The 26284-nt window shown below is 45.4% G+C and overlaps 1 protein-coding gene across 1 annotated transcript; it reads left to right on the plus strand.

Moving 5' to 3' along the window:
- On the plus strand, positions 1–26284 carry LOC139767576 (uncharacterized). Its single transcript, XM_071697010.1, has 4 exons — positions 1–232; positions 2765–3706; positions 14705–15451; positions 26150–26284. Exons 2-3 carry the CDS (start codon positions 3176–3178, stop codon positions 14708–14710), a joined length of 537 nt encoding a protein of 178 aa, XP_071553111.1. The 5' UTR covers positions 1–232; positions 2765–3175; the 3' UTR covers positions 14711–15451; positions 26150–26284.

Genomic DNA, 26284 nt, shown 5'->3' on the forward strand with positions numbered 1-26284 from the left:
GTCACCTGAGGACATGGGAGGAGGATGCTGCTGCGTGGAGGGGCGGCCCCCGTAGGGCAGGGCAGGCCTATAGCCCCCATCCAGGCCGGGCCTATAGCCCCAGTCCAGGCCCCGCTGGCCTATAGCCCCCATCCAGGTCCATAGGCGCTCGACATTGTGTGTGAGGGGCTCGTGGTCAGCCATAGATATGTGGACGAACAAGTCAGTCGCCTCCATCATGTGAGAGAAATTGGTAAGCCAACTTTGTGTGTGTGTGTGTGTATCATATTCTCAGGCCATTTGGGATAAACTTTTTTTATTTCTTTTTATCTAAAAGTTGTGGGAATTTGTGATAGATGGGATTGCCTTACTTTGAGGTGTGTGGGAGAGATGATAGACGCTATTTGGTGTCTGAGATTATTATAAGGTTAGGGTGCGTGTGTGTGTGTGTGTGTGTGCGTGAGTGTGTAAGGTTCCCAGGGTAGTGTAATTAGCAATTGGGTAGTCGTATAGTGTCTGTGTTGATTACCCCATTAGTAATTACCCATTTCAACTGTGCTGGGAGGGCGCTCTGATCTCGTGGGGGTTTCCCATCTCTTCACCATTACCATACCCTCTAGCATGCATGGGAATGGGCGTGGTCATTATCTGCGCGCGCTAGTGGAGGCGTGGTAATGATGGCGTGGGTATATACCAGCGCGTCAGAGAGGGGGCGTGTTTATATACCCTTGAGCGGTCGAAGAGGGCGTGGCTATACCTGTGTGTGTGTGTGTGTGTGTGTGTGCCAGAGATGGCGTGGTCATTTTTCAGTGCTTGCCGGAGAGGGCGTGGTTGTTTACAGACACGTGCTTAAAGGGGCGTGGTTTGTCTACGTGTCTAGAGGGGAAGTGGTGGTATACATACACGTGCTTCTAGGGGGCGTGGTTGTATACATACACGTGCTTAGAGGGGGCGTGGTTTTATACATACACGTGTCTAGAGGGGTGTGGTTGTATACACGTACTTAGAGGGGGCGTGGTTGTATACCTATACATGCTTAGAGGGGCGTAGTTGTATATATACATGTGCTTAGAGGGGGCATAGTTGTATACATAAAAGTGCTAGAGAGCGCGTGGATGTATACATGATCGTGCTGGACAGGGCGTGGTTGTTTACATACACGTGCTTGAGAGCGTGGTTGTATGCATGCACGAGCTAGAGAGGGCGTGGTTCTGCACCCATGCATGCTAGAGAGGGCGTGGTTATTTACCTGCACACACAAGAGAGGGCGCGGTCGTGTGTGTGTGTGTGTGTGTGTGTGTGTGTGTGTGTGTGTGTGTGTGTTATAAATCGCTTGTTAGTGTGCGTGTGTACGTGGCTCTATCTTCGGTATTTGCATGTGTACATGAGCGCACATGTACAGGTCCTGTGTACATCTATCCTGAGCACATATGTACAGGTCCTGTGTACATCTATCATGAGCACATATGTACAGGTCTTGTGTACATCTATCATGAGCACATATGTACAGGTTCTGTGTACATCATGAGCACATATGTACAGGCCCTGTGTACATCTATCATGAGCACATATGTACAGGTCTTGTGTACATCTATCATGAGCACATATGTACAGGCCCTGTGTACATCTATCGTGAGCACATATGTACAGGCCCTGTGTACATCGAGCACATATGTACAGGTCCTTTGACAGGCCCTGTGTACATCTATCATGAGCACATATGTACAGGTTCTGTGTACATCTATCATGAGCACATATGTACAGGCCCTGTGTACATCTATCGTGAGCACATATGTACAGGTCCTGTGTACATCTATCATGAGCACATATGTACAGGCCCTGTGTACATCTATCGTGAGCACATATGTACAGGCCCTGTGTACATCGAGCACATATGTACAGGTCCTTTGACAGGCCCTGTGTACATCTATCATGAGCACATATGTACAGGCCCTGTGTACATCTATCTATCCCTATATTCTTACAACAATTTTTGTAATACTTTTGGATAATAGATAAAAATAGGCAAATTGAAAGACATCTATGGCTAAATAGGCCCTATTAATGTTGGCCTAATTAACCATATCAAATGTAATTAGAATTACTCATTAGGTCCCACCATAGACAGAACGTAATCGCAAATGTGATTATATGACTAGATGGGCAAATTACCATTGACATCATTAGCTAAAGTCGAAACGTAATTGGCAGACTGTAATGGCAATTAAGGTCAGGTTGCAAGGCATATAAATATGGCTAGATGGGGGTAATTAACCCCTGCATTAACAAGGAGTATGAAAGTCTATTAGCAGACTAGGTCGTTAGGCCTCGCCAAATGTAACGTGTGAACTTGTGGAATTGGGAAATGCCAATTCATAACTACCCCCCTTCCACCCACCCCTCCCTCCACCATACATTGACCAAATGATAACCGATGAATGGGGAAATTTAGCTTGAAAAGTGCCTTAATGATTTTTCTAATGTAATTACTGAAATAGATTAGAAAAAATGGGGGGTTAGGGGGGTGTGGGGTCCGTATAGATTGGACGTAACGAAATGGAACGAAGTCAAAGCCGTATGATTGCACTGAGCGATAGATAGCAGAGAGATAATAGATTTATTTCCAGGCAGAAATGGGTTACAGTATGTAGTTTTATTTACGGTGATGGACATGGGGGAAGGGGAGGGTGGTGATGGGTGGAAAAGGGGGGGGGGATTTTTACAGCAGAAACGTCTGTATTTCAGCCAATGTAATGTCCACATTTTTTTTGTTTTTCCTTTTTAGTGGATGAACCTGGGGCGTCTGTGCTGGGTTGCGGACGCGACAGTAGCCAAGGGACCTCTTCAGCGGCAGCGGGGACCCTGTCGTTTTCACCGTGGTGGCATGGTTCGATGCCCCGTAACGTGTGTGTGTGTGTCTGTGTGTGCGAGATGGGGGAGTCGTCTACCCCATACGCGAGATCTGGTGTAAAGAAATGGGCCAGACAAAGAAGGGGTATTCGACAGTGGCGAGACCCAGAGATGGACGAAACAAAGAAGGATATTCGACACAGAGAAGACCCAGAGATGGACGAGACTAAGAAGGATATTCGACAGAGGCAAGACCCAGAGATGGACGAGACAAAGAAGGATATTCAATAGAGGGAAGACCCAGAGATGGACAAAGAAGGATATTCGACGCAGAGAAGACCCAGAGATGGACGAGACAAAGAAGGATATTCGACAGAGGCAAGACCCAGAGATGGACGAGACAAAGAAGGGTATTCGACAGATGCAAGACCCAGCGAGATGGACGAGACAAAGGATATTCGACAGAGTCGAGACCCAGAGATGGACGAGACAAAGGATATTCAACAGAGGCAAGACCCAAAGATGGACGAGACAAAGGATATTCGACAGAGGCGAGACCCAGAGATGGACGAGACAAAGAAGGATATTCGACACAGAGAAGACCCAGAGATGGACGAGACTAAGAAGGATATTCGACAGAGGCAAGACCCAGAGATGGACGAGACAAAGAAGGATATTCAACAGAGGGAAGACCCAGAGATGGACAAAGAAGGATATTCGACACAGAGAAGACCCAGAGATGGACGAGACAAAGGAGGATATTCGACAGAGGCAAGACCCAGAGATGGACGAGACAAAGGAGGATATTCGACAGAGGCGAGACCCTCTTCATGAAGGCCCCAGTGTTGTATTGGCACTGACACCCACAGATCGCATGGTAAGTGCTTTCAATTACGGGGCCATTTGGGGGGGCCCCGAGGTCTTCCCCATGAGGATCTTGGGGCCTTTTTTGGGGGGGGTGGGGGAGGAGGGTGGGGGGGGGAGGTTTTTATTGAAGATGTTTGGGAAGCATTGATTGGTAGCTGTTCCGTGGGGACGTGGGTTCGAGGTTCGACCCCACTTGGGGGACGTGGGTTCGTGGTTCGACCCCACTTGGGGGACGTGGGTTCGTGGTTCGACTCCACTTTGGGGGCGTGGGTTCGTGGTTCGACCCCACTTGGGGGACGTGGGTTCAATCGACCCACTTGCAGACGTGGATCCAGTCGACCCCACTTGCAGACGTGGGTTCAATCGACCCACTTGGTTGAACAAACTCGTGCATGAACAGATGCATGAACACACGGTTGTGCTGGCTCAGTGGGCATCTTCGTCTTGACTGTGTCCGAACGGAACAGTGTGAACAGATGGGGGACCTGGAGGTGACCAAATACCTTTCTCCTGGGTTTTTTTTCTTAAAAACTAGCCACCTGGGCTGGCAGAAATGTTAATCCCCAAATGCCACACAGTGTTGGGGGCGTCCGGACACACACACACACACACACACACACACCGTCTTGTTCTAGGGATGTTCTATGGCTACAGACACAGACCAAACACAGACGCAAACACATACACACACACGGACACACACACATACACCGTCTTGTTCTGGAGATGTTCTGTGGCTAGACACACACACACACACAGGCCAAACACGGACACAGACACACACAGACCAAACACAGACGCAAGCACATACTTACAGACAGACGGATACACAGACACACACACACACACACACACACACACACCGTCTTGTTCTGGGAATGTTCTGTGGCAACAGACACAGATACACACACACACAGATCAGACACAGACGCAAACACACACACACACACACACACACACACACACACACACGGCTATTACAAAAAGGCAGGCTGTTGCCAACATCTGGGGTAAGGAGAAGCCTATTTCTATTACGGTAATTTATATAAGAGAAAATGAAAACGGGGCATATTTTTTTTTTTTGAAGGGAAACACCACACCCTGTTACGTTACATTACGTTAGTGTTACATTGGGTTACCGTGTTAGCTCAGTCGAAACACGGTGTAATTGGATGTAATTGGCGTTCAAAGGGGGGACACTCCATGTAAAAATGCTCGCCAATGGGAGGTGGTGACATTATATTTACCTTAGGGTATTAACACTCGGATCTGTGCCTCCCATTACCTATTTTGTATGGTCTTTTTTGGCCATAGAAAAGACCATTCGTTTCTGGCCACCTTCCTATATATATATATATATATATATATATATGATATATATATATATATATATATATATATATATATATATATATATATATATATATATATATATATATATATATATATATATATCCATGAGGATAGGGGAGAAAGAATACTTCCCACGTATTCCCTGCTTGTCGTAGAAGGCGACTAAAAGGGGAGGGAGCGGGAGGCTGGAAATCCTCCCCTCTCATTTTTTTTTTTTTTCTTTTTATTTTCCAAAAGAAGGAACAGAGAAGGGGGCCAGGTGAGAATATTCCCTCAAAGGCCCAGTCCTCTGTTTTTAACGCTACCTCCCTAATGCGGGGAATGGCGAATAGTATGATGTGAAGTCAAATTTTCAGAAGTCAATAGACAGCTTTAAAATGTCTCTTCTACTGCATAAAGAGAATGGTTTATTTTCGGTACAAAACTCGGTCACCAGAGTAAAAGGCTTCACGTTGCAAATTAATGGTTTTTAATCTGGAGAATTGAAATTGGACGATGAACAAAAAGATCGGTTGAAAATACTTTTTTTTTTTGTTTTGGCATTTCCCCCTCCCCCCCAAAAGAAAATCTGTGGTCGTTTTAGTTATAAAAAGTTTTCGATGTTTTGTTCATTAAACCTGCTTTAATAAGTGGTTAGAGATTTTTGTTTTTTATTTTTCTTTAAGATTGTATGAATGGTCGTTTCGTATATATATTTTTTGGTTTTCCTTAGACATAAGGGGAAGAAAAAGGAATCCCTTCCTCACGTTTCCTGTTCGTCGCAAAGGACCAGCAACGTAATAATGTCATAATATTTATTGTTGTCTGAGGACGGAAGAGAAAAATGGGACAGGTCACCAAAGAGAGTTGTACAGTATGCTGATGACGTCTTAGGACAGCGTGTACGAATGGATCGAAGTGTTGAGAACGGTTGACAATAGTCGTTGACGTTGAAGGAACATGGAGGTCGTCCACATGAACAATTTTATTTTTTTGACCTTTCGTTCCATTTTACACGCTTCACAGTGGCAAGACATGATCACCATATTGTACAGATATGATATAAGGTGAATGGCTGCTAATTTCTGGCTCGTTAAGACCACGGAAAACAAATGAGAGCGAGTCCTTTATTCTTTGGTGCAAATCCACGAAGTCTGGGGCCCATGTTTACGGCGTGACTCCAATTGAGTGTTGAGGTCTCGAACCCGTGCAGCAGCTCAGCGTTTGAGGCATGTACTTTGACTTGTTCATACATGGCAGCTGAGGAGTGGATGTGAGCGAACGAGGCCATTTTTCGCCTGTTCCTGGCGCCGCCTAGCTAACGTGAGACATGGCGAACAAAAGTATCTCCGCTATTCTTGCATTAGAGAGAAATTGGTTGGCAAGTTACCTTACCCAACTCTGACTTGGTTAGCTGGTTACGCTTTCTAATCTACGTCATCCACGCCAGCGCAGTTTATACTTAAACTCTTTCCGCCTCTATGCAATATAGAGTAATGTTCAACTCTGCTGTACATATGGATGGGGTTTGGCAATGTCTATAGCTTCTAAAACCACCAAGCTTTGAGTACACTGATACATGGTACACTTTCGGGCGGCCAATAGTGTACATAGGGTGTTACAAACACATCACCAGGCGGCCAATAGTGTACATAGGAAGTTATAAACACATACACCGGGCGGCCAACAGTGTACATAGAATGTTACAATCATACACCGGGCGGCTAAGAGTGTACATAGGATGTTACAAACACATACACCGGGCGGCTAAGAGTGTACATAGGATGTTACAAACACATACACCGGGCGGCCAAGAGTGTACATAGGATGTTACAAACACATACACCGGGCGGCCAAGAGTGTACATAGGATCTTAGAAACACATACACACATTTTCCCTTTGTATATAATAGGAACTATTGGGCTTTGGGAAGCTTTGCCAAATCATTCCTTTTCCTTATATATTTTTGGCTGAGGGAAAGACGAGTCTCGACCGACGTTGCCAGTTTCGAAAGTCCAAAGACAAAAGTGGTCCACAATTATCTGGAGATTCTACGTCTGTCATGTAGTATTTTGCCGCAGTGAGCTGGTGTGTCGTGTGTGCGTGTGTGTGTCTCTTTGTGGAGTTTGTTCGTACTGGTTTGTAGATAGGTTCGTTTGCCGGCATGTTGGTTTTTGCCTTTTGGTTTGGCCGGTGTTGCTCAGGCCCCAGGCAGGGTGGTGTATGTTTTTGTCTCGGCCTTCACTCGCACACTCGTAAAGACGAACACACAGACACAGACACACACAGACGCACTTCCTGTGACAGTAATCCGTCGGTTCCAATGGACTTCAACCCTGGCGGAGGCCTGGGGTCATGTGTCACTTGCTGTGTGACAAGGGCGTCGCGCGGGAGGGGGGGAGTCGAGGGACATCAGCTGGGCCAAGCGGACCTTCCTCTTGTCAGATATCGAAGTAATGCCACTGGGACGAGCTGGAACGAACCGCTTGTGCCACTGGAACGGACCGGGACGGACTGGGACGAAACGTGAAGAACTCTATAGCTGGTACGAAACTGGGACGACTGGAACGAAACGAAGAACTCATAGTTGGTACGGTTCGGAACTGGGACGACTGGGACGAAACGTGACGAACTGGGATGAACTAGGAACGGTATTGTACCCTTGTGTGACCAACGATTGTTATAAAGGAATCAGCACTCGAACGAAACCGATGGTTTCCACGAAACCACGGAAATTTCGTTGTATTTTCCTCGCACATTTCGCTGATTCGTCAGACGACACAGAGGTATTGAGATATATATATATATACATGGATGGGAATATATTTCTATTTCCCAGAACTCGAAATTCAGTCTCGTCTTCCACAGGAAAGAGACATTTTAGAGTTCCTTTATCTTTGACTCGTTCTCCTTTTAGAGAAAGATCTCTCTCTGGAGACCCATTCTCTTTTGTGTGTGATTTACTTTATCAATATTTTTTTTGTATGTGTGTAGGTAGAGGCACTGGTCCCACTTACAAGCGAACGCGGCACGTAAAGTGTGTATACACACGTTTGTAAGGGGGGGCTATCAATATTTTTTTATAAGTGTGTAGATACAGGCACTGGTCCCACTTACAAGCGAACGCGGCACATAAAGTGTGTATACACACGTTTGTAAGGGGGGGGGCGCTACTTATAATTAAAGTAGAGTCCAACTTGACAGGTACAATGTGGACGTGTGTGAGTGCTCCACTCTCATTAACTGGGGACTGAGGGGGTAATGATATATTCATAATTGTATTTCGGTTGATTAATGATTACTATCACGCGCCTCTGGCTGTGTCAAATGATTGGAAGGTTGTAAATGATGGAGGTTTTATGTCGTTTTGGACGACCCGCGCTGGTAATCCAGCATATATCCCTGATACTGAATGGAGCGCGGATTCGAAGCGAAATGGAACCCTCCTAAAAAGTCGGGTGGGTTACCTGGTGTTTTGTATATATATTTTTTTTTTTTTTTTTTTTGCTTTGTCGCTGTCTCCCGCGTTTGCGAGGTAGCGCAAGGAAACAGACGAAAGAAATGGCCCAACCCACCCCCATACACATGTATATACATACGTCCACACACGCAAAATATACATACCTACACAGCTTTCCATGGTTTACCCCAGACGCTTCACATGCCCGGATTCAGTCCACTGACAGCACGTCAACCCCGGTATACCACATCGCTCCAATTCACTCTATTCCTTGCCCTCCTTTCACCCTCCTGCATGTTCAGGCCCCGATCACACAAAATCTTTTTCACTCCATCTTTCCACCTCCAATTCGGTCTCCCTCTTCTCCTCGTTCCCTCCACCTCCGACACATATATCCTCTTGGTCAGTCTTTCCTCACTCATTCTCTCCATGTGCCCAAACCATTTCAAAACACCCTCTTCTGCTCTCTCAACCACGCTCTTTTTATTTCCACACATCTCTCTTACCCTTACGTTACTTACTCGATCAAACCACCTCACACCACACATTGTCCTCAAACATCTCATTTCCAGCACATCCATCCTCCTGCGCACAACTCTATCCATAGCCCACGCCTCGCAACCATACAACATTGTTGGAACCACTATTCCTTCAAACATACCCATTTTTGCTTTCCGAGATAATGTTCTCGACTTCCACACATTCTTCAAGGCTCCCAGAATTTAAGCCCCCTCCCCCACCCTATGATCCACTTCCGCTTCCGTGGTTCCATCCACTGCCAGATTCACTCCCAGATATCTAAAACACTTCACTTCCTCCAGTTTTTCTCCATTCAAACTATTCGCCATTTCCCGCGTTAGCAAGATAGCGTTAAGAACAGAGGGCTGGGCCTCTGAGGGAATATCCTCACTTGGCCCCCTTCTCTGTTCCTTCTTTTGGAAAATCAAAAAAAAAAAAAAAAAAGAGGGGAGGATTTCCAGCCACCCGCTCCCTCCCCTTTTAGTCGCCTTCTACGACACGCAGGGAATACGTGGGAAGTATTCTATCTCCCCTATCCCCAGGGATATTCTATAGTCTTCGTTGTAAATCAACTGGCTGTTATATTTCTCTCTTGTCTCCCCTGATGTGATTATTACACGAAAGTGCACTTGGGAACTTACCGTGTTTCATTTTCCCCCATGGGACTCTCAGGAATATACTTGATCACGCGCAAAATTGCGATCCTTTCCAATATATATATATATATATATATATATATATATATATATATATATATATATATATATATATATATATATATATATTCATCATCCGGGCGAGTTGATGTTGATTGAAGGCAACAGCTGTCGAGAGAGAGAGAGAGGCCATCTGCCTCCATCCTATTATGAGTGAAGAGTCGAGTTTCACCGACACATTAATTCCTGTGCACCAAGTGGTTGTCCCGCTCGGCTTAATCGGCCAAGAACGCGACTTCCTGTGCGGTAGGGCGAGATCTGGGTGCTCAGGGGGAGGGGGGAAGAAAACAATTGCTATCTCAGTACGATTGTACGATTTCCAACTGGATGATAAAAAGGAGGGTGGTGGTAATCTGCATTATCACGAATGCGATAACATATCCGATAGAATTTCTGGGTTACCGTAAAGAGGCTGAAGGGGAAGGGAGGGGGGAATTATCTCTAATTACCATCTAATTATATAGGTATGATAGGGTTTACCAGCGTTTTACCTTTTATTACCCCGGTCGTTCGTACTGCCCTAATGATATGTTAATTAGCTCTTTAATTGTTATTGATAATTATTTCATTTTATTTTCTCTATTTTTTTAAAGGAATTTCTATGCATTATCAATGACAAGTCATTTCATAACAAGGAGGGGTTGATGAATGAGAAAACATACAATGAATGATAACAATGGAAGATATACGCTCCGTATATATCACATACCAAAAAGTATATCTCAGATATACTCAGAGTATAACAGATATATCCATTAACCAACTAAGGTATATATATATTCCTATGAGTCCACGGGGGAAATGAAACACGATAAGTTTCCAAGTGCACTTTCGTGTAATAATCACATTCGGGTACTCGCTTGTTTACCAAATGGCGTCCGTAGCTCCGTCTCTTCGTTGTATATCAACTGACTTTATATTTCTCTCTCGTATCTTCCCCTGAGAATGTGATTATTACACGAAAGTGCACTTGGAACTTGTTTCATTCCCCCATGTGGACTCGTAGGAATGTATCCACACACGTTCTTGGCCATACCACAACGAAGGTATACCGTAGTCTGGAAGCGTGCGTTAATTCATTCATAATCGTGTACGAAACTGTGAGGAATGACAGAAGACTTGCGTGGGAGTGACTTAGGTCACGAATGACTGGAGGGCAGTTGTGTACGTGGGAGTGACTTAGGTCACGAATGACTGGAGGGCAATTGTGTGCGTGGGAGTGACTTGGGTCACTGACTCTACCTTAAGAGAGCTAAGTTTTACCCTAACTCTACCTTAAGAAAGCTGAGTCTGCCCTAACTCTACCTAAAGAAAGCTGAGTCTGCCCTAACTCTACCTTAAGAAAGCTGAGTCTGCCTTGACTCTACCTTACGAAAGCTAAGTTTGCCTTGACTCTACCTTAAGAGAGCTAAGTTTTACCCTAACTCTACCTTAAGAAAGCCGAGTCTGCCCTAACTCTACTTTAAGGCTGAGTTTACTCTTACAGTCTCGTAGCTACATGTGGTATACATATGTGGTATACATATGTGGTATACATATGTGGTATACATATGTGGTATACATAGGTGATATACATAGGTGATATACATATGTGGTATACATATGTGGTATACATCTTTAGTATACATCTGTAGAGTTCACGATATACATGTGGTTTTGTCTCCTGTGTGATATGATCTTGTATAGTTATGATAATGATAGTTATAATAATTGTAATGATAATGATAGTAATAGTAGTAGTAATAATAATATCTACAGTAATAATAATAATGATTATGATAGTGATATAACAATGGTTATGATAATTATAGTGATGATAATGTAATGAGAATTATAATGATAATTATAATGATAACACTCCATGGTATTGCCAGATTAATTCATTTGATCGACCCATTAATTATGAGTACGTAATTAAAAATGTTATAAAGGACTAATTATCCCTAGAGCCCAATAATTACTTAGGTTGGTAATAGATTATCAACAACAGAAAATTAGCTGCCAAATCATCGAAATTATAAGACATAAATGTATGATAAATGTATGAATTATGTGGAAATGTAGAAGCTAGATAATCTAAAGATAGATTTTGATATAGATGTAGTTATAGATTTATACAATTTCTATACGGAATGTAAAGAATAGATTAACTAAAGATAGATTTTGATATAGATATAGTTATAGCTATAGATCTATACATTTTCTATACAAATTGATAGATTTTGATACTATAGATATAGACCGCTATATATATTTTCTATGCGAAATGTAGAGAGTAGGCAATCTAAAGATAGATTCTGATACGATAGATGTAGACAGCTATATACATTTTCTATACGAAATGTAGATAATAGGCAATCTAATGATAGACTGATACGATAGATATAGACAGCTATATACATTTTCTATACGAAATGTAGAGAATTGGCAATCTAGAGATAGATTTTGATACGATAGATATAGACAGCTATATACATTTTCTATACGAAGTGTCGAGAATAGGCAATCTAAAGATAGATTTTGATACGATGGATATAGACAGCTATATACATTTTCTATACGAAGTGTCGAGAATAGGCAATCTAAAGATAGATTTTGATACGATGGATGTAGACAGCTATACACATTTTCTATAGGAAATGCATTGATTCGCAAATATAGAAAGATGTGGTGATTCTGTAGTTAGAAGTTTGAGACGTGTCATTAAGGAATGTGTAAGTGATTATTTCATGATTAAGATCATTACCAATAATCAGTTGTGATTAGTGGGAAGGAATTATGCCATAGTGGGTCTGAAATAATCTAATAATCTAGACTGATAATCGCATGTGATGATGATAATGTTTATTCAGTTATCTTCCGTGAGAGATACAGTAATTAACTAGGACGCAAATCGCCCCCATATTTATTCACTGAAGGTTGGCGCTGATAATGATAATTACCCCCCCCCCCCCCCACCCTGTATCTGAGAGGGAAAATTATCCAGGTGTTATATCTTGAGAAGCGACGGAGTTGAGGGATGTGAACAAGGCCTATACAGACCAGAGGTGTCGAAGGACTGCTACACGGGTTCGAAACCCCTCGCATTGTTATTTCAGGGTTTTTTTGGATGGTAATTGGTTAAGGGTGTTTGTGTGGGTGTGTGTGTGTGTGGGTGTGTGTGGTGTGTGTGGGGGTGGAGTTCTGTAGTTAAGTCGGTCCTGGGAAATTATTCAAGGGTTATTGTGATTATTATTGTAATTATTATTATTATTATTATTATTATTATTATTGTGTGAACCATGGAAAGCTGTGTAGGTATGTATATTTGCGTGTGTGGACGTGTATGTATATACATGTGTATGGGGGTGGGTTGGGCCATTTCGTTCGTCTGTTTCCTTGCGCTACCTCGCAAACGCGGGAGACAGCGACAAAGTATAATAAATGAAAAAAATATTATTATTATTATTTACTTTATTATCGTTTGTCAGGATGGGTGAACAACACACATGCACATAGACAGACAGACAGACAGACAGACACACACACACACACACACACACACACACACACACACACACATAGACACACGCATACACACTCGTTTGTGTATATATATATATATATATATATATATATATATATATATATATATATATATATATATATATATATATGCATTCTTTATAACACTAATCACTCATGGATGAGCAAGGGGTAGGAGGATAGGGACGAAGATCGTAATGCCGCCCGTGGCGACATCGACCATCTCGACATCTCACAACTTGTCACTTATGATCAAAATCCTATTGCCAGTATTAATCCTAGTGAGCCATCTTGAAGATTCTTCTCGGGCCGGGGGAAAAAAGGGGGGGACGTAAAGGCTTCCTCCCTCTGCTATAAAGACCTGATTTACGACCCAATGTCTGCCTTTGTGACCCAACTTCTCCCAGACAGTGCTGTACTAAAGTGATTTTATTCCCGTCCGTAAAAATAAAGGAAATCGAGCCAGCTCATTGTGCCGTGCGCATACCACGGTGTCCTGGAGGGGTATTCGCATGTATTCCGTTGCCCGCCGTGAGCGAGGGAGCGCCAGGAGCATCCGTTTCTCCCGCCGCCATGCGCAAGGCAAAGACGAGACTCGTCTCCCTATGTTAACAGACCCCCAAAGACCCCAATATTCTGGGGGGTATTCGTATGTATTCCGTTGCCCGCCGTGAGCGAGGGAGCGCCAGGAGCATCCGTTTCTCCCGCCGCCATGCGCAAGGCAAAGACGAGACTCTTCTCCCTATGTTAGCAGACCCCCAAAGACCCCAATATTCTGGGGGGGTATTTGCATGTATTCCGTTGCCCGCTGTTAGCGAGGGAGCGCCAGGAGCATCCGTTTCTCCCGCCGCCATGCGCAAGGCAAAGACGAGACTCGTCTCCCTATGTTAGCAGACCCCCAAAGACCCCAATATTCTGGGGGGGTATTCGCATGTATTCCGTTGCCCGCCGTGAGCGAGGGAGCGCCAGGAGCATCCGTTTCTCCAGCCGTCATGCGCAAGGCAAAGAAGAGACTCGTCTCCCTATGTCAGCAGACCTCCCCCAAAGACCCCAAATGACTTCTTTTGAATGGAGGCAATAGACCATTACTAAGGGGGGTCTGTAACTACCCAAGTAGACTTTAAGTAGTTTACACTGAATTGTTAACATAAACTTGGTAGGTCGATTGAATTTCGTGAATTATTTCCCGATCATTTTGATTTCTAAATCAAAAGACTCAAATTTCGAGTCTCGTGATCGAAATATATTTTGACACATGAAGTCTATAATCGTGTTTACATTGAATTTCATGAATTATTTCCTGATAGTCTTGTGATCGAAATGTATTTTGACACATGAAGTGTATATATATCGTGTGCCTAGGTCAGCTGTGTAGGATGGCTTCAGCCATAGACTGAAAACAATTATCTTGTGTGTTTACTGATTGCTGTTTTGGTTGATCGTCCCTGTCTACAGATGTGAATTCGTCTGGGTCCTGTGTCTCGCGACGGATCTACAGATGTGACTATATTGGGTCCTGTGTCTCGCGACGATCTACAGATGTGGCTATCCTCGTGGGTCCTGTGTCTCACGACGGATCTACAGATGTGACTGTCCTCCTGGGCCCTGTGTCTCGCGACGGTCTACAGATGTGGCTATCCTTCTGGGTCCTGTGTCTCGCGACGGTCTACAGAAGTGACTGTCCTCCTGGGTCCTGTGTCTCGCGACCGTCTACATATGTGACTATCCTCCTGGGTCCTGTGTCTCGCGACCGTCTACATATGTGACTATCCTCCTGGGTCCTGTGTCTCGCGACGGATCTACAGATGTGACTATATTGGGTCCTGTGTCTCGCGACGATCTACAGATGTGGCTATCTTCCTGGGTCCTGTGTCTCGCGACGATCTACAGATGTGACTCTCCGCCTGGGTCCTGTGTCTCGCGACCGTCTATAGATGTGGCTATTCGCCTGGCTCCTGTGTCTCACGACGATCTACAGATGTGACTATATTGGGTCCTGTGTCTCGCGACGATCTACAGATGTGACTATCCTCCTGGGTCCTGTGTCTCGCGACCGTGTCTCGCGACCGTCTACATATGTGACTATCCTCCTGTGTCTCGCGACCGTTTACAAATGTGACTCTCCTCCTGTGTCTCGCGACTCGTGTCTCCTCCTCTTCGTGTTGTTCTCCTCCCTCGTCTTCGTCGTCTTCATCAGCATCGGTAAGTTACTGTGGTCCATAATTCATATATACTTAACATGTTACTTACAAGTCCCCCCACAAGTCCCCAGACTTACTGTTAAGTAATGAATGAGTACATAAGTCCCCTCAAGTCCCCATACTTCCTCACTGTTAAGTAATAAATAAGTACTGTAGATCTACTGAAGTCCCCAGAATTAATTACTGTTAAGTAATGAATAAGTACTATAAGCCCCCCCTGAAGTCTCCAGACTTGCTTGATGTTAAGTAATGAATAAGTACCGAGATGAGGATGAAGAAAATGTATATTTCTCTAGCTGATGAATTAACACAATATATGGGGCTATTTTCTTCAAGACCTGGGTGTCTATTTTCACTCATGACCCGGGGAAAGATAATGCGAGTGATATTGTAGTGGCCTTTAAATGTCATGTTTAATGATAATATGTCCTTATTCTCGCCTCTTTTCTTACGTTTGATTTAAAGTGGTCGAATTTGAGCCTGTGTTTCGTGCCAAAGGTCTTGGTTGGCTGTGTCTTGAGAATTCTTACTAGTGTATGTTTGACCTTGCATGGGGGAAAGCCAGCAGATAACAGAAGTGGTGGTCTATGACCAGGTTATCTGCTGGAGGACAGTACATGGGGAAGGACAGATAACACAAGACCTGATGGTCTATGACCAGGTTATCTGCTGGAGGACAGTACATGGGGAAGGACAGATAACACAAGACTTGATGGTCTATGACCAGGTTATCTGCTGGAGGACAGTACATGGGAAGGACAGATAACACAAGACCTGATGGTCTATGACCAGGTTATCTGCTGGAGGACAGTACATGGGGAAGGACAGATAACACAAGACCTGATGGTCTATGACCAGGTTATCTGCTGGAGGACAGTACATGGGAAGGCCAGATAACACAAGACCTGATGGTCTATGATCAGGTTATCTGCTGGAGGACAGTACATGGGGAAGGACAGATAACACAAGACCTGATGGTCTATGACCAGGTTATCTGCTGGAGGACAGTACATGGGAGGGACAGATAACACAAGACCTGATGGTCTATGACCAGGTTATCTGCTGGAGGACAGTACATGGGGAAGGACAGATAACAGTTTGCATGGGTGTGTGTCACGCAAAATGCCTATGGTGGGGGTGGGGCGGGGGGGGGGGGGAAACGTGTCATTGAAATCGCAGGGAAGTAATTAGGTCGCCCTCCCCGAACAATGTGGCCAGACGCGGGTGATATACGGGGGGTGATATTGTAACACTGCGCTACGTTGTGGGGACTAATTGCAACGATAAGCATGAGCGAGTCTGAGGGGCCGCGCCCCGTGTTTCATGGCGCCGGAGGTGCTCGGGGCGAAGTCCTTTTTGGGGCACGACGGTGCAGCCCTTTGCTCGCATGGGGTGTCCCCCAAGTTGGGCCTTCTGTCGAAGGCCAGGCCGTCATTTCCAAAAGTGTTGTACCGTCGTGTTCAAGGGTCGTACCGTCGTGTTCAAGGGTCGTACCGTCGTGCTCAAGGGTCGTACCGTTGTGATCAAGGGTCGTACCGTTGTGATCAAGGGTCGTACCGTTGTGATCAAGGGTCGTACCGTCGTGCTAAAGAGTCGTACCCTCGTGTTCAGTGATCGTACTGTCGTGTTCAAGGGTCGTACCGTTGTGATCAAGGGTCGTGCTCAAGGGTCGTACCGTCGTGCTCAAGGGTCGTACCGTCGTGTTCAAGGGCCGTACCATCGTGTTCGAGGGTCGTACGTACCCTTGTGCTCAAGGGAACGGTACAGTCTGCTTGTGGTACGGAAGGAAGGGTACCACTATGGTACAGGAGAACGGTACGTACCTTTTGACTTGCACCCCGAAATTTCGTGGTGATTGGACGAACACCTGCACTTTGTGATTCGAGTTGAAAAATAGTTCGAAGTAAATTCTAATCAGGGATTTATTTCGAGTATATTGAAAAATAGTTCGAAGTAAATTCTAATCGGGGATTTATTTCGAGTATATTCATGGCAGCTCTGGGGATATATCTTCCCTCACATGTATATATCTTCTTTGCTACAACACCTTCAGCGTGAATGATGTGTGGTCTCCTTCTGCACGACTCCTTGAGCACGACGGTACGACACTTGAGCAAGACGGTACGACCCTTGAGGGCAAGCGACTCTATCGTTCCCTCGTAGCGCGAACGACGGTTCCGTTCCGTCGTACCACAAGCGACGGTTTCGTTCCGTCGTACCTCAAGCACCCGTTCCGTTCCGTCGTACCACAAGCGACCGTTCCGTTCCCACAAGCTCCCGTCCCGTTCCGTCGTACCGCACTCGAAACTACAACAACATTGTCCTTTTGAGAGCCAGCCGTCTTTTTTCCCAGTTACTACCATTATGAATTTCCATTCTCGGTAGCTCCTCTTTTGCATGTGTTCCGCGAAGAGCTTTTGATATGTATCTGGCTTTTGCCGACACACTCGTAAAGGAATGTTTACACTGGCAAATGCCCCAGCAGAGTAGAGTAGAGGAATGAAAGGAAGAGGGGGAAAATATGTATTATTAAACTTGATTCGCCGTCGCCCGCGTAAGCGAGGTAGCGCAAGGAAACACGAAACAATGGCTCAACCCACCCACATACACGTGTATATTCATAAACGCCCACACATGCACATATACATACCTATATATTTTTCAACTTATACCTACACAGACCTACACATACGTGTCCATATTCATACTTGCTGCCTTCATCCATTCCCGTTGCCACCCCGCCACACATGAAATGGCAACCCCTCTCTCCCCGCGCGCGCGAGGTAGCGCTAGGAAAAGAAAACAAAGGCCACATTCGTTCACACTCGGTCTATAGCTGTCACACACACACACACACACACATATATATATATATATATATATATATATATATATATATATATATATATATATATATATATATTACCCCTGGGGATAGGGGAGAAAGAATACTTCCCACGTATTCCCTGCGTGTCGTAGAAGGCGACTAAAAGGGGAGGGAGCGGGGGGCTGGAAATCCTCCCCTCTCGTTTTTTTTTTCTAATTTTCCAAAAGAAGGAACAGAGAAGGGGGCCAGGTGAGGATATACTCTCAAAGGCCACAGTCCTCTGTTCTTAACGCTACCTCGCTATCGCGGGAAATGGCGAATAGTAAGAAAGAAAGAAATTTGTATGTGTGTGTGTGTGTGTGTGTCAAGGTTCCCTTCTCTGCTTCACAATCAGTCGGTGACGTAAAGCATATCAATTACTGTTTATGTTGTAGTGAGGTAAAAAGGTTAGGTTGTTGTGTGTGGTGGGTTGTGTTTTGATTCCCACACTGCCCTGCTGGCCTTGCTTTGTGCTGTGTTAACGTTGTTTCCATCACCTTATATATATATATATATATATATATATATATATATATATATATATATATATATATATATATGTGTGTATATGTATATTAGAGAATAGCTTCATTGATCTGGGATTTCACATGGGCTGTCGTAAACTGCTTTTCCTGGACGCTTGCTTTGTCCAAGGTCGTGTGTGTGTGTGTGTGTCTGTGAAGCAGGGGTTGTCGATGCTGTTTTCTGTGGGGCGGGGTATCGCCGAGAATGGATGAAGGCAAGCAAGTATGAATACGTACATTTGTATATATGGATAGTGTATGTGTTTGTATATGTATATATATGTGTATATGTTATGTATGAGTATGTATATATGCGTGCATGGGCGTTTATGTATATATATATGTGCATATGAGTGGACGGGCCATTCGTTGTCTGTTTCCTGGTGCTACCTCGCTGACGCGGGAAACGGCGATCAAGTATATATATATATATATATATATATATATATATATATATATATATATATATATATATATACTTTTTTTCATACAGATCTCGCATTAGCGACATAGCGTTAAGAACAGAGGACTGAACCTGAGAGGGAATATCCTCACTTGGCCCCCTTCTGTGTTCCTTCTTTTGGAAAATTGAAAAGAAAAAAAACGAGAGGGGAGGATTTCCAGCTAGCCGCTCCCTCCCCTTTTTAGTCGCCATCTGCGACACTTGGCCCTCCCACAGCAAGGATTCGAACCCGGGACCTTTAAAGCGTGGTAGTTGTGTTCTCCCTGTGTTGATTGGTCGTCTGTGTGGCTAGTTTCTGATACCTTAGTATTTCTGATGGCTTTATTGAGAGAGAGAGAGAGAGAGAGAGAGAGAGAGAGAGAGAGAGAGAGAGAGAGAGAGAGAGAGAGAGAATTTAACATTTAACACGTGCACAAGTCCCGAATGATAACATGTATTACGAGTTACGTCTAGACAGAATGTCTTCTCTAATCGCACGAGAGAGAGAGAGAGAGAGAGAGAGAGAGAGAGAGAGAGAGAGAGAGAGAGAGAGAGAGAGAGATTTACTAAATTGAATGTCTATCGAATGAATGAATCATTTCTATATGTATTTCTCTCTCCTCTTGTCGGTAAAATAGCGAGGATCTGTATTTCTCTGAGTACACAAACCAATCTCGTACTGCCCAGTGAGAGGTGTGTGAGCGAAAATGTGATTCGCGTAGTAGAGTGAGAGGTGTGTGAGCGAAAATGGGTTGCGTAGTAGAGTGAGAGGTGTTTCAAAGCGAAAACGGGATGTGTATAGTAGAGTGAGAAGCGTTTGAAAGCGAAAACGGGGTGTATATAGTAGTGAGAAGCGTTTGAAAGAGAAAATGGGGTGTCTATATTTGTGAGAAGCGTTTGAAAGAGAGAACGGGGTGTGTATGGTAAGAGTGAGAGGTGTTTCAAAGCGAAAACGGTGTGTGTATAATAGTGAGAAGTGTCTGAAAGAGAACGAGGTGTGTATAGTAGTGAGAGGTGTTTCAAAGTCAAAACGGGATGTGTATAGTAGTGAGAGGTGTTTCAAAGTCAAAACGGGATGTGTATAGTAGAGTGAGAAGCGTTTGAAAGCGAAAACGGGATGTGTATAGTAGAGTGAGAAGCGTTTGAAAGCGAAAACGGGATGTGTATAGTAGAGTGAGAAGCGTTTGAAAGCGAAAACGGGGTGCGTATAGAGAGGTGTTTAAGAGCGAAAACGGCGTTTGAAAGCGAAAACGGGATGCGTATAGCAGAGAGGTTTTTTGAGAGCGAAAATGGAGTGCGTGCAGCAGAGCGAGTCGGTGGCTTTCGAAAAGGAAAACCGTGTTCCAATTTAAGGGAAGATATAGGGGAAACTACGAGTAATTAGTGATCCGGAGGGGAAAAAAGGATATGGGTCGTTTCCTCTCCCGTGACCCAGTGTTGTTAGGTGGTTAGGTAGTTAAGGGGTCGTTTTCTGTGATCTGCCAAAATACCCTCCCCCCTTTACCCCGAGAGAGAGAGAGAGAGAGAGAGAGAGAGAGAGAGAGAGAGAGAGAGAGAGAGAGAGGAGCCTTTCCCTAAAATGGATGTAATTTTTTTTTATTATTTTTATGTAGGGTACAAGACGCGTAATACAAAGTGTTACAGTATAGCATTTTGAAACATCATGTTCTTTCGGGGTCTTTGGTGTGGGGGTATGTTATTTTCCCCGCGCCCCGCCCCGCCCAGCTCCCCATCGGCAGACCGTCTGTTGTGGACGTGGCATGATGAACCATCTCGCCCTTGAGCATCGGCTCAAGTCGTGTATAAAATGGCTTTTTCGGAACCTTTTTAATGTGAAGTCTTCACGCGCGTGCGCGCGTGCCCCCTCTCTCACCTCTTGTTCAACGCGCGCCCTCTCTCTCTCACCTCTTGTTCAACGCGCACCCTCTCTCTCTCACCTCTTGTTCAACGCGCACCCTCTCTCTCTCACCTCTTGTTCAACGCGCACCCTCTCTCTCTCACCTCTTGTTAAACGCGCGCCCCCCTCTCTCTCGCCTCTTGTTCAACGCGCGCCCCCTCTCTCTCACCTCTTGTTCAACGCGCGCACCCTCTCTCTCTCACCTCTTGTTCAACGCGCACCCTCTCTCACCTCTTGCTCAGCCAGCTTTTTGTGCTGATGAAACCCGGTACCCACACGTCTTCGTCATCCAGCAGAGCCACTGGCGGGTTCGCGACGCGCTGGTCTGGGAGTTGGTGGTAGCCATATCCAAGATAGGTTTTTTTTTTATTTTTTTGAAAAATAAGGGATAGGGGGGCAGGCCCCAGCCCCCCGCCTACCCCCAGTTCGAAAAAGGGGGGAGGGGATGGAAGAGGCCTACCAGTTCGTGAAGGGGGTCCTTCCAGTTCAAAAAAAAGGGGGGGGGGTTGGGGGGTTAAAGCGGCTCCTATTTAGGAAGGGGGGTTCTTCCAGTTCAAAAAGGGGGAGTACCATTTTGAAAAAGGGGGCTTTCCAGTTCAAAAAGGGGAGTGACATTTAAAAAGGGGTGCTTTCCAGTTCAAAAAGGGGGAGTACCATTTTGAAAAAGGGGTGCTTTCCAGTTCAAAAAGGGGAGTACCATTTTAGAAAAGGGGGCCGTCCAGTTCAAAAAGGGGGAGTGCCATTTTAAAAAGGGGGCTTTCCAGTTCAAAAACGTGGGGGGGGGGGTGGTCTCCTAGTTCAAAAAGAGGACCTCTCGGTTCCAAAACGGGGCCCTCTCGGTTCCAAAAGGGGGCCCCTTCCCAATACAAAAAAAGGGGGCCCCTCACAGTTCAAGAAGGGGGCCTCATAGTTCAAAAACGGGGCCCCTCTCAGTTTCAAAAGGGGGCCCCATCCCAGTTTCAAAAGGGCACCCCATCCCAGTTCAAAAAAGGGCCCCCCCCTCCCAGTTTCAAAAAAGGGCCCCCCTCCCAGTTTCGAAAAGGGAGCCCCCTCCCAGTTTCAAAAGGGCACCCCCCCCTCCCAATTCTAAAAGGGACGGCGCCTGTACCATTCCCCCCCCCCCCATGCACATAACGACTCCCCCCCATGCACATAACGACTCCCCCCCATGCACATAACGACTCCCCCCCATGCACATAACGACTCCCCCCATGCACATAACGACTCTCCAGCTAGCCAAACATGGTGGTTCAACATAACACACACACACACACACACACACACACACACGTATTGTTTGTGAAAGCTGATAACGTTTTGCTTTAAGTATGTTGGTGTTATTGTCTTCATATCTCTCTCTGGCAACGCTGCACCTGTTTCCCCAAGTCGTGTTTCACTCAGACGGGAACAAAGTATCCATTCAGTTTCACTCTCGTGCTCGCTCTTGTTTCACTGAATCTGTCACGTAGTTTTTCCTTCTGTATAGCTGTTTCACTGTTTCATTTGTTCGTTCGCTTTCATTCTTGTTTCACTTGTTCATTCGCTTTCACTCTGTTTCACTTGTTCATTCGCTTTCACTCTGTTTCACTTGTTCATTCGCTTTCACTCTGTTTCACTTGTTCATTCGCTTTCACTCTGTTTCACTTGTTCATTCGCTTTCACTCTGTTTCACTTGTTCTTTCGCTTTCACTCTGTTTCACTTGTTCTTTCGCTTTCACTCTGTTTCACTTGTTCATTCGCTTTCACTCTTGTTTCACTTGTTCATTCGCTTTCACTCTTGTTTCACTTGTTCTTTCGCTTTCACTGTTTCACTTGTTCATTCGCTTTCACTTCTATTTCACCCGTTTCCTTGTGGTTTCGCTCTAGTTTCACCCATCGGTTTCACCCGTTTCCTTAGTTTCACACGCATCGTTTTCGTCAGTGTGTCACTTGATTGACAGAACTCGAGGCGGAATTAATGTATTTTGGGACAAATTCGCCTCGTCCTCTCGTGTTCAGGGTCACGATAGGGCGGGCGTGAGGCTGGTCGTCCCCTGGTCGTCCCCTGGTCGTGGTGGTGGTCGTCCCCTGGTCGTCCCCTGGTCGTGGTGGTGGTTGTCCCCTGGTCGTCCCCTGGTCGTGGTGGTGGTCGTCCCCTGGTCGTCCCCTGGTCGTCCCCTGGTCGTGGTGGTGGTCGTCCCCTGGTCGTCCCCTGGTCGTGGTGGTGGTCGTCCCCTGGTCGTGGTGGTGGTCGTCCCCTGGTCGTGCCCTGGTCGTGGTGGTGGTCGTCCCCTGGTCGTGCCCTGGTCGTGGTGGTGGTCGTCCCCTGGTCGTCCCCTGGTCGTTGTGGTGGTCGTCCCCTGGTCGTGGTGGTGGTCGTCCCCTGGTCGTCCCCTGGTCGTTGTGGTGGTCGTCCCCTGGTCGTGGTGGTGGTCGTCCCCTGGTCGTCCCCTGGTCGTGGTGGTGGTCGTCCCCTGGTCGTGGTGGTGGTCGTCTTTCAGCTGGTGTTGGCAACACCGTCGGGCTGTTGTTGGCAATAGCGTTGATACATGAGGATAGTTATGGCAACACTGGGAGCGATTACGGTATATATATATATATATATATATATATATATATATATATATATATATATATAATATATATATATATATATATATATATATATTTATTTTATATTTATTATACTTTGTCGCTGTCTCCCGCGTTTGCGAGGTAGCGCAAGGAAACAGACGAAAGAAATGGCCCAACCCACCCCCCATACACATGTATATACATACGTCCACACACGCAAATATACATACCTACACAGCTTTCCATGGTTTACCCCAGACGCTTCACATGCCTTGATTCAATCCACTGACAGCACGTCAACCCCGGTATACCACATCGCTCCAATTCACTCTATTCCTTGCCCTCCTTTCACCCTCCTGCATGTTCAGGCCCCGATCACACAAAATCTTTTTCACTCCATCTTTCCACCTCCAATTTGGTCTCCCTCTTCTCCTTGTTCCCTCTTGGTCAATCTTTCCTCACTCATCCTCTCCATGTGCCCAAACCACTTCAAAACACCCTCTTCTGCTCTCTCAACCACGCTCTTTTTATTTCCACACATCTCTCTTACCCTTACGTTACGTTATATATATATATATATATATATATATATATATATATATATATATATATATATATGTATATATATATATATATATATATATATATATATATATATATATATATATATATATATATATATATATATGTATGTATGTTTGTGTTACCGGACACCTCCCGCACGAGGGGGTCTACTTTACCCTGCTACTGGATGTAGCGCAACCTTGGGCTTCAGAAAGGGCTTGAGGGGAAACCCCCATAATATATTCGATACACACACACACACACACACACAACCTCATCTGGATGATTTATACGATAATTAATAAAGGGAAAAGAAAAAAAAAAAATTCCCCATTGAACTCCACGTTCCCTCAGTTGCCACGTCGTGTATCAAGGCTGATGACGAGAGGCAACATTTAGGGTGTGGTCCTGGCACCATTACAGACTCTCGGACCAATTAGCGCGTCCTGTTGGCACGTATGGCCCACATAGATCACGGGTGTCCACAGTGGCTGTGGGTGTAGAACTACTGCCGGTAGGAAAGGGGGTATGTCGGGGATGGAATGGACCTGTGATGGAATGGGCCAACTGTCGTCATTATGGCCTATGTCACAGGCGATGCAAGAAGCCGCGTTTATATACATCTCTCCGGGTCGTACCTTGTGATCAGGAAGGTCTGGCTGTGTCTTTTGTTGTGCCGCACGCAACTCTGTCTGTAAATGACGTGTTCCCGTCTGTGTGTGTGTGTGTGTGTCTCTCTCTCTCCAACACACGGTGGCCGGGTTGGTGGGCAGCGCATCTGTGTGTGCGTCTGTGTCTCCCACACACGGGGGCCGGGTTGGTGGGCAGCGCATCTGTGTGTGTCTGTGTCTCCAACACACGGGGGCGGCGGGTTGGTGGGCAGCGCATTTTACAATGGGGCACACATGGGGAGGCTAAAAATGGCTCTTCCAGTCTTTTCCAGAGCCAATGGAAAAAGATTGTTCTGGTCTTTCCAGTCTTTAGCAGAATAAGACTGGAGCCCCTGGAAAGGTTGTTGGGTTTTCCAGTCTTCACCAGAAGATGACTGGAGCCCCTGGAAAGATTGCTGGGTTTTCCAGTCTTTACCAGAACAAGACTGGAGCCCCTGGAAAGGTTGTTCCTTGATTCCAGTCTTTACCAGAACAAGACTGGAGCCCCTGGAATGGTTGTTCCTTGATTCCAGTCTTCACCAGAACAAGACTTGAGCCCCTGGAAAGATTGTTGGGTTTTCCAGTCTTTACCAGAGCAAGACTGGCATCCCTGGAAAGGCTGTTGGGTTTTCCAGTCTTTACCAGAGCAAGACTGGCATCCCTGGAAAGGCTGTTGGGTTTTCCAGTCTTTACCAGAATAAGACTGAAGGTCCTGGAAACATGGTTTGGTTTTCCAGTCTTTCCCAGAACAATATCGGCATCCATGGAAGGGTGGAAGACTGGCGTCCATGGAAGGGTGGTTATGCTTTCCAGTCATAAACAGAATAACACTGGAATCCAGTGCTCAAAGGGTTTAGTGAAGAGATCTTGTCTATTGTAGTCTGTTGATGTTTACAGTCCTTAATCAAATGCCCCAATGTTCCGAAAAGGTCCTTCATTTTTTACCGTCCAAAAAACAGGTAAAATGAGAGTATATTTGTGAGTCTATTGCTATGTAAACGATTACACCCTGGGGTTGTATGGTGAGGCTAGCACAAGGGCCTTCATCACCTTGATTTATATACATTTTACAAATTCAGTTTTCCTCATTTCATTTCCACTCTGGCCATATGTCATTGCCGGGAATAACATTTACATTTACATGCGACAGTTCGTCTAAATCACCCATGAGTCGACAATGGAGATCCTGGTTCATTCCTGCAGGTCTGTGTTTTATCAACCCTGGGGGCGCTCGTGGTTCATTCTGGATCTCGCCGGACCAGAAGGAACGGAGAGGAACGAACCGTTCACCCCGCGAATGGACTGAGGTATCAACCCGGGCTTGTGGTTCATACCGGA

Source organism: Panulirus ornatus, chromosome 62 (genome assembly GCF_036320965.1).
Source record: "Panulirus ornatus isolate Po-2019 chromosome 62, ASM3632096v1, whole genome shotgun sequence".
Classification (NCBI taxonomy): domain Eukaryota; kingdom Metazoa; phylum Arthropoda; class Malacostraca; order Decapoda; family Palinuridae; genus Panulirus; species Panulirus ornatus.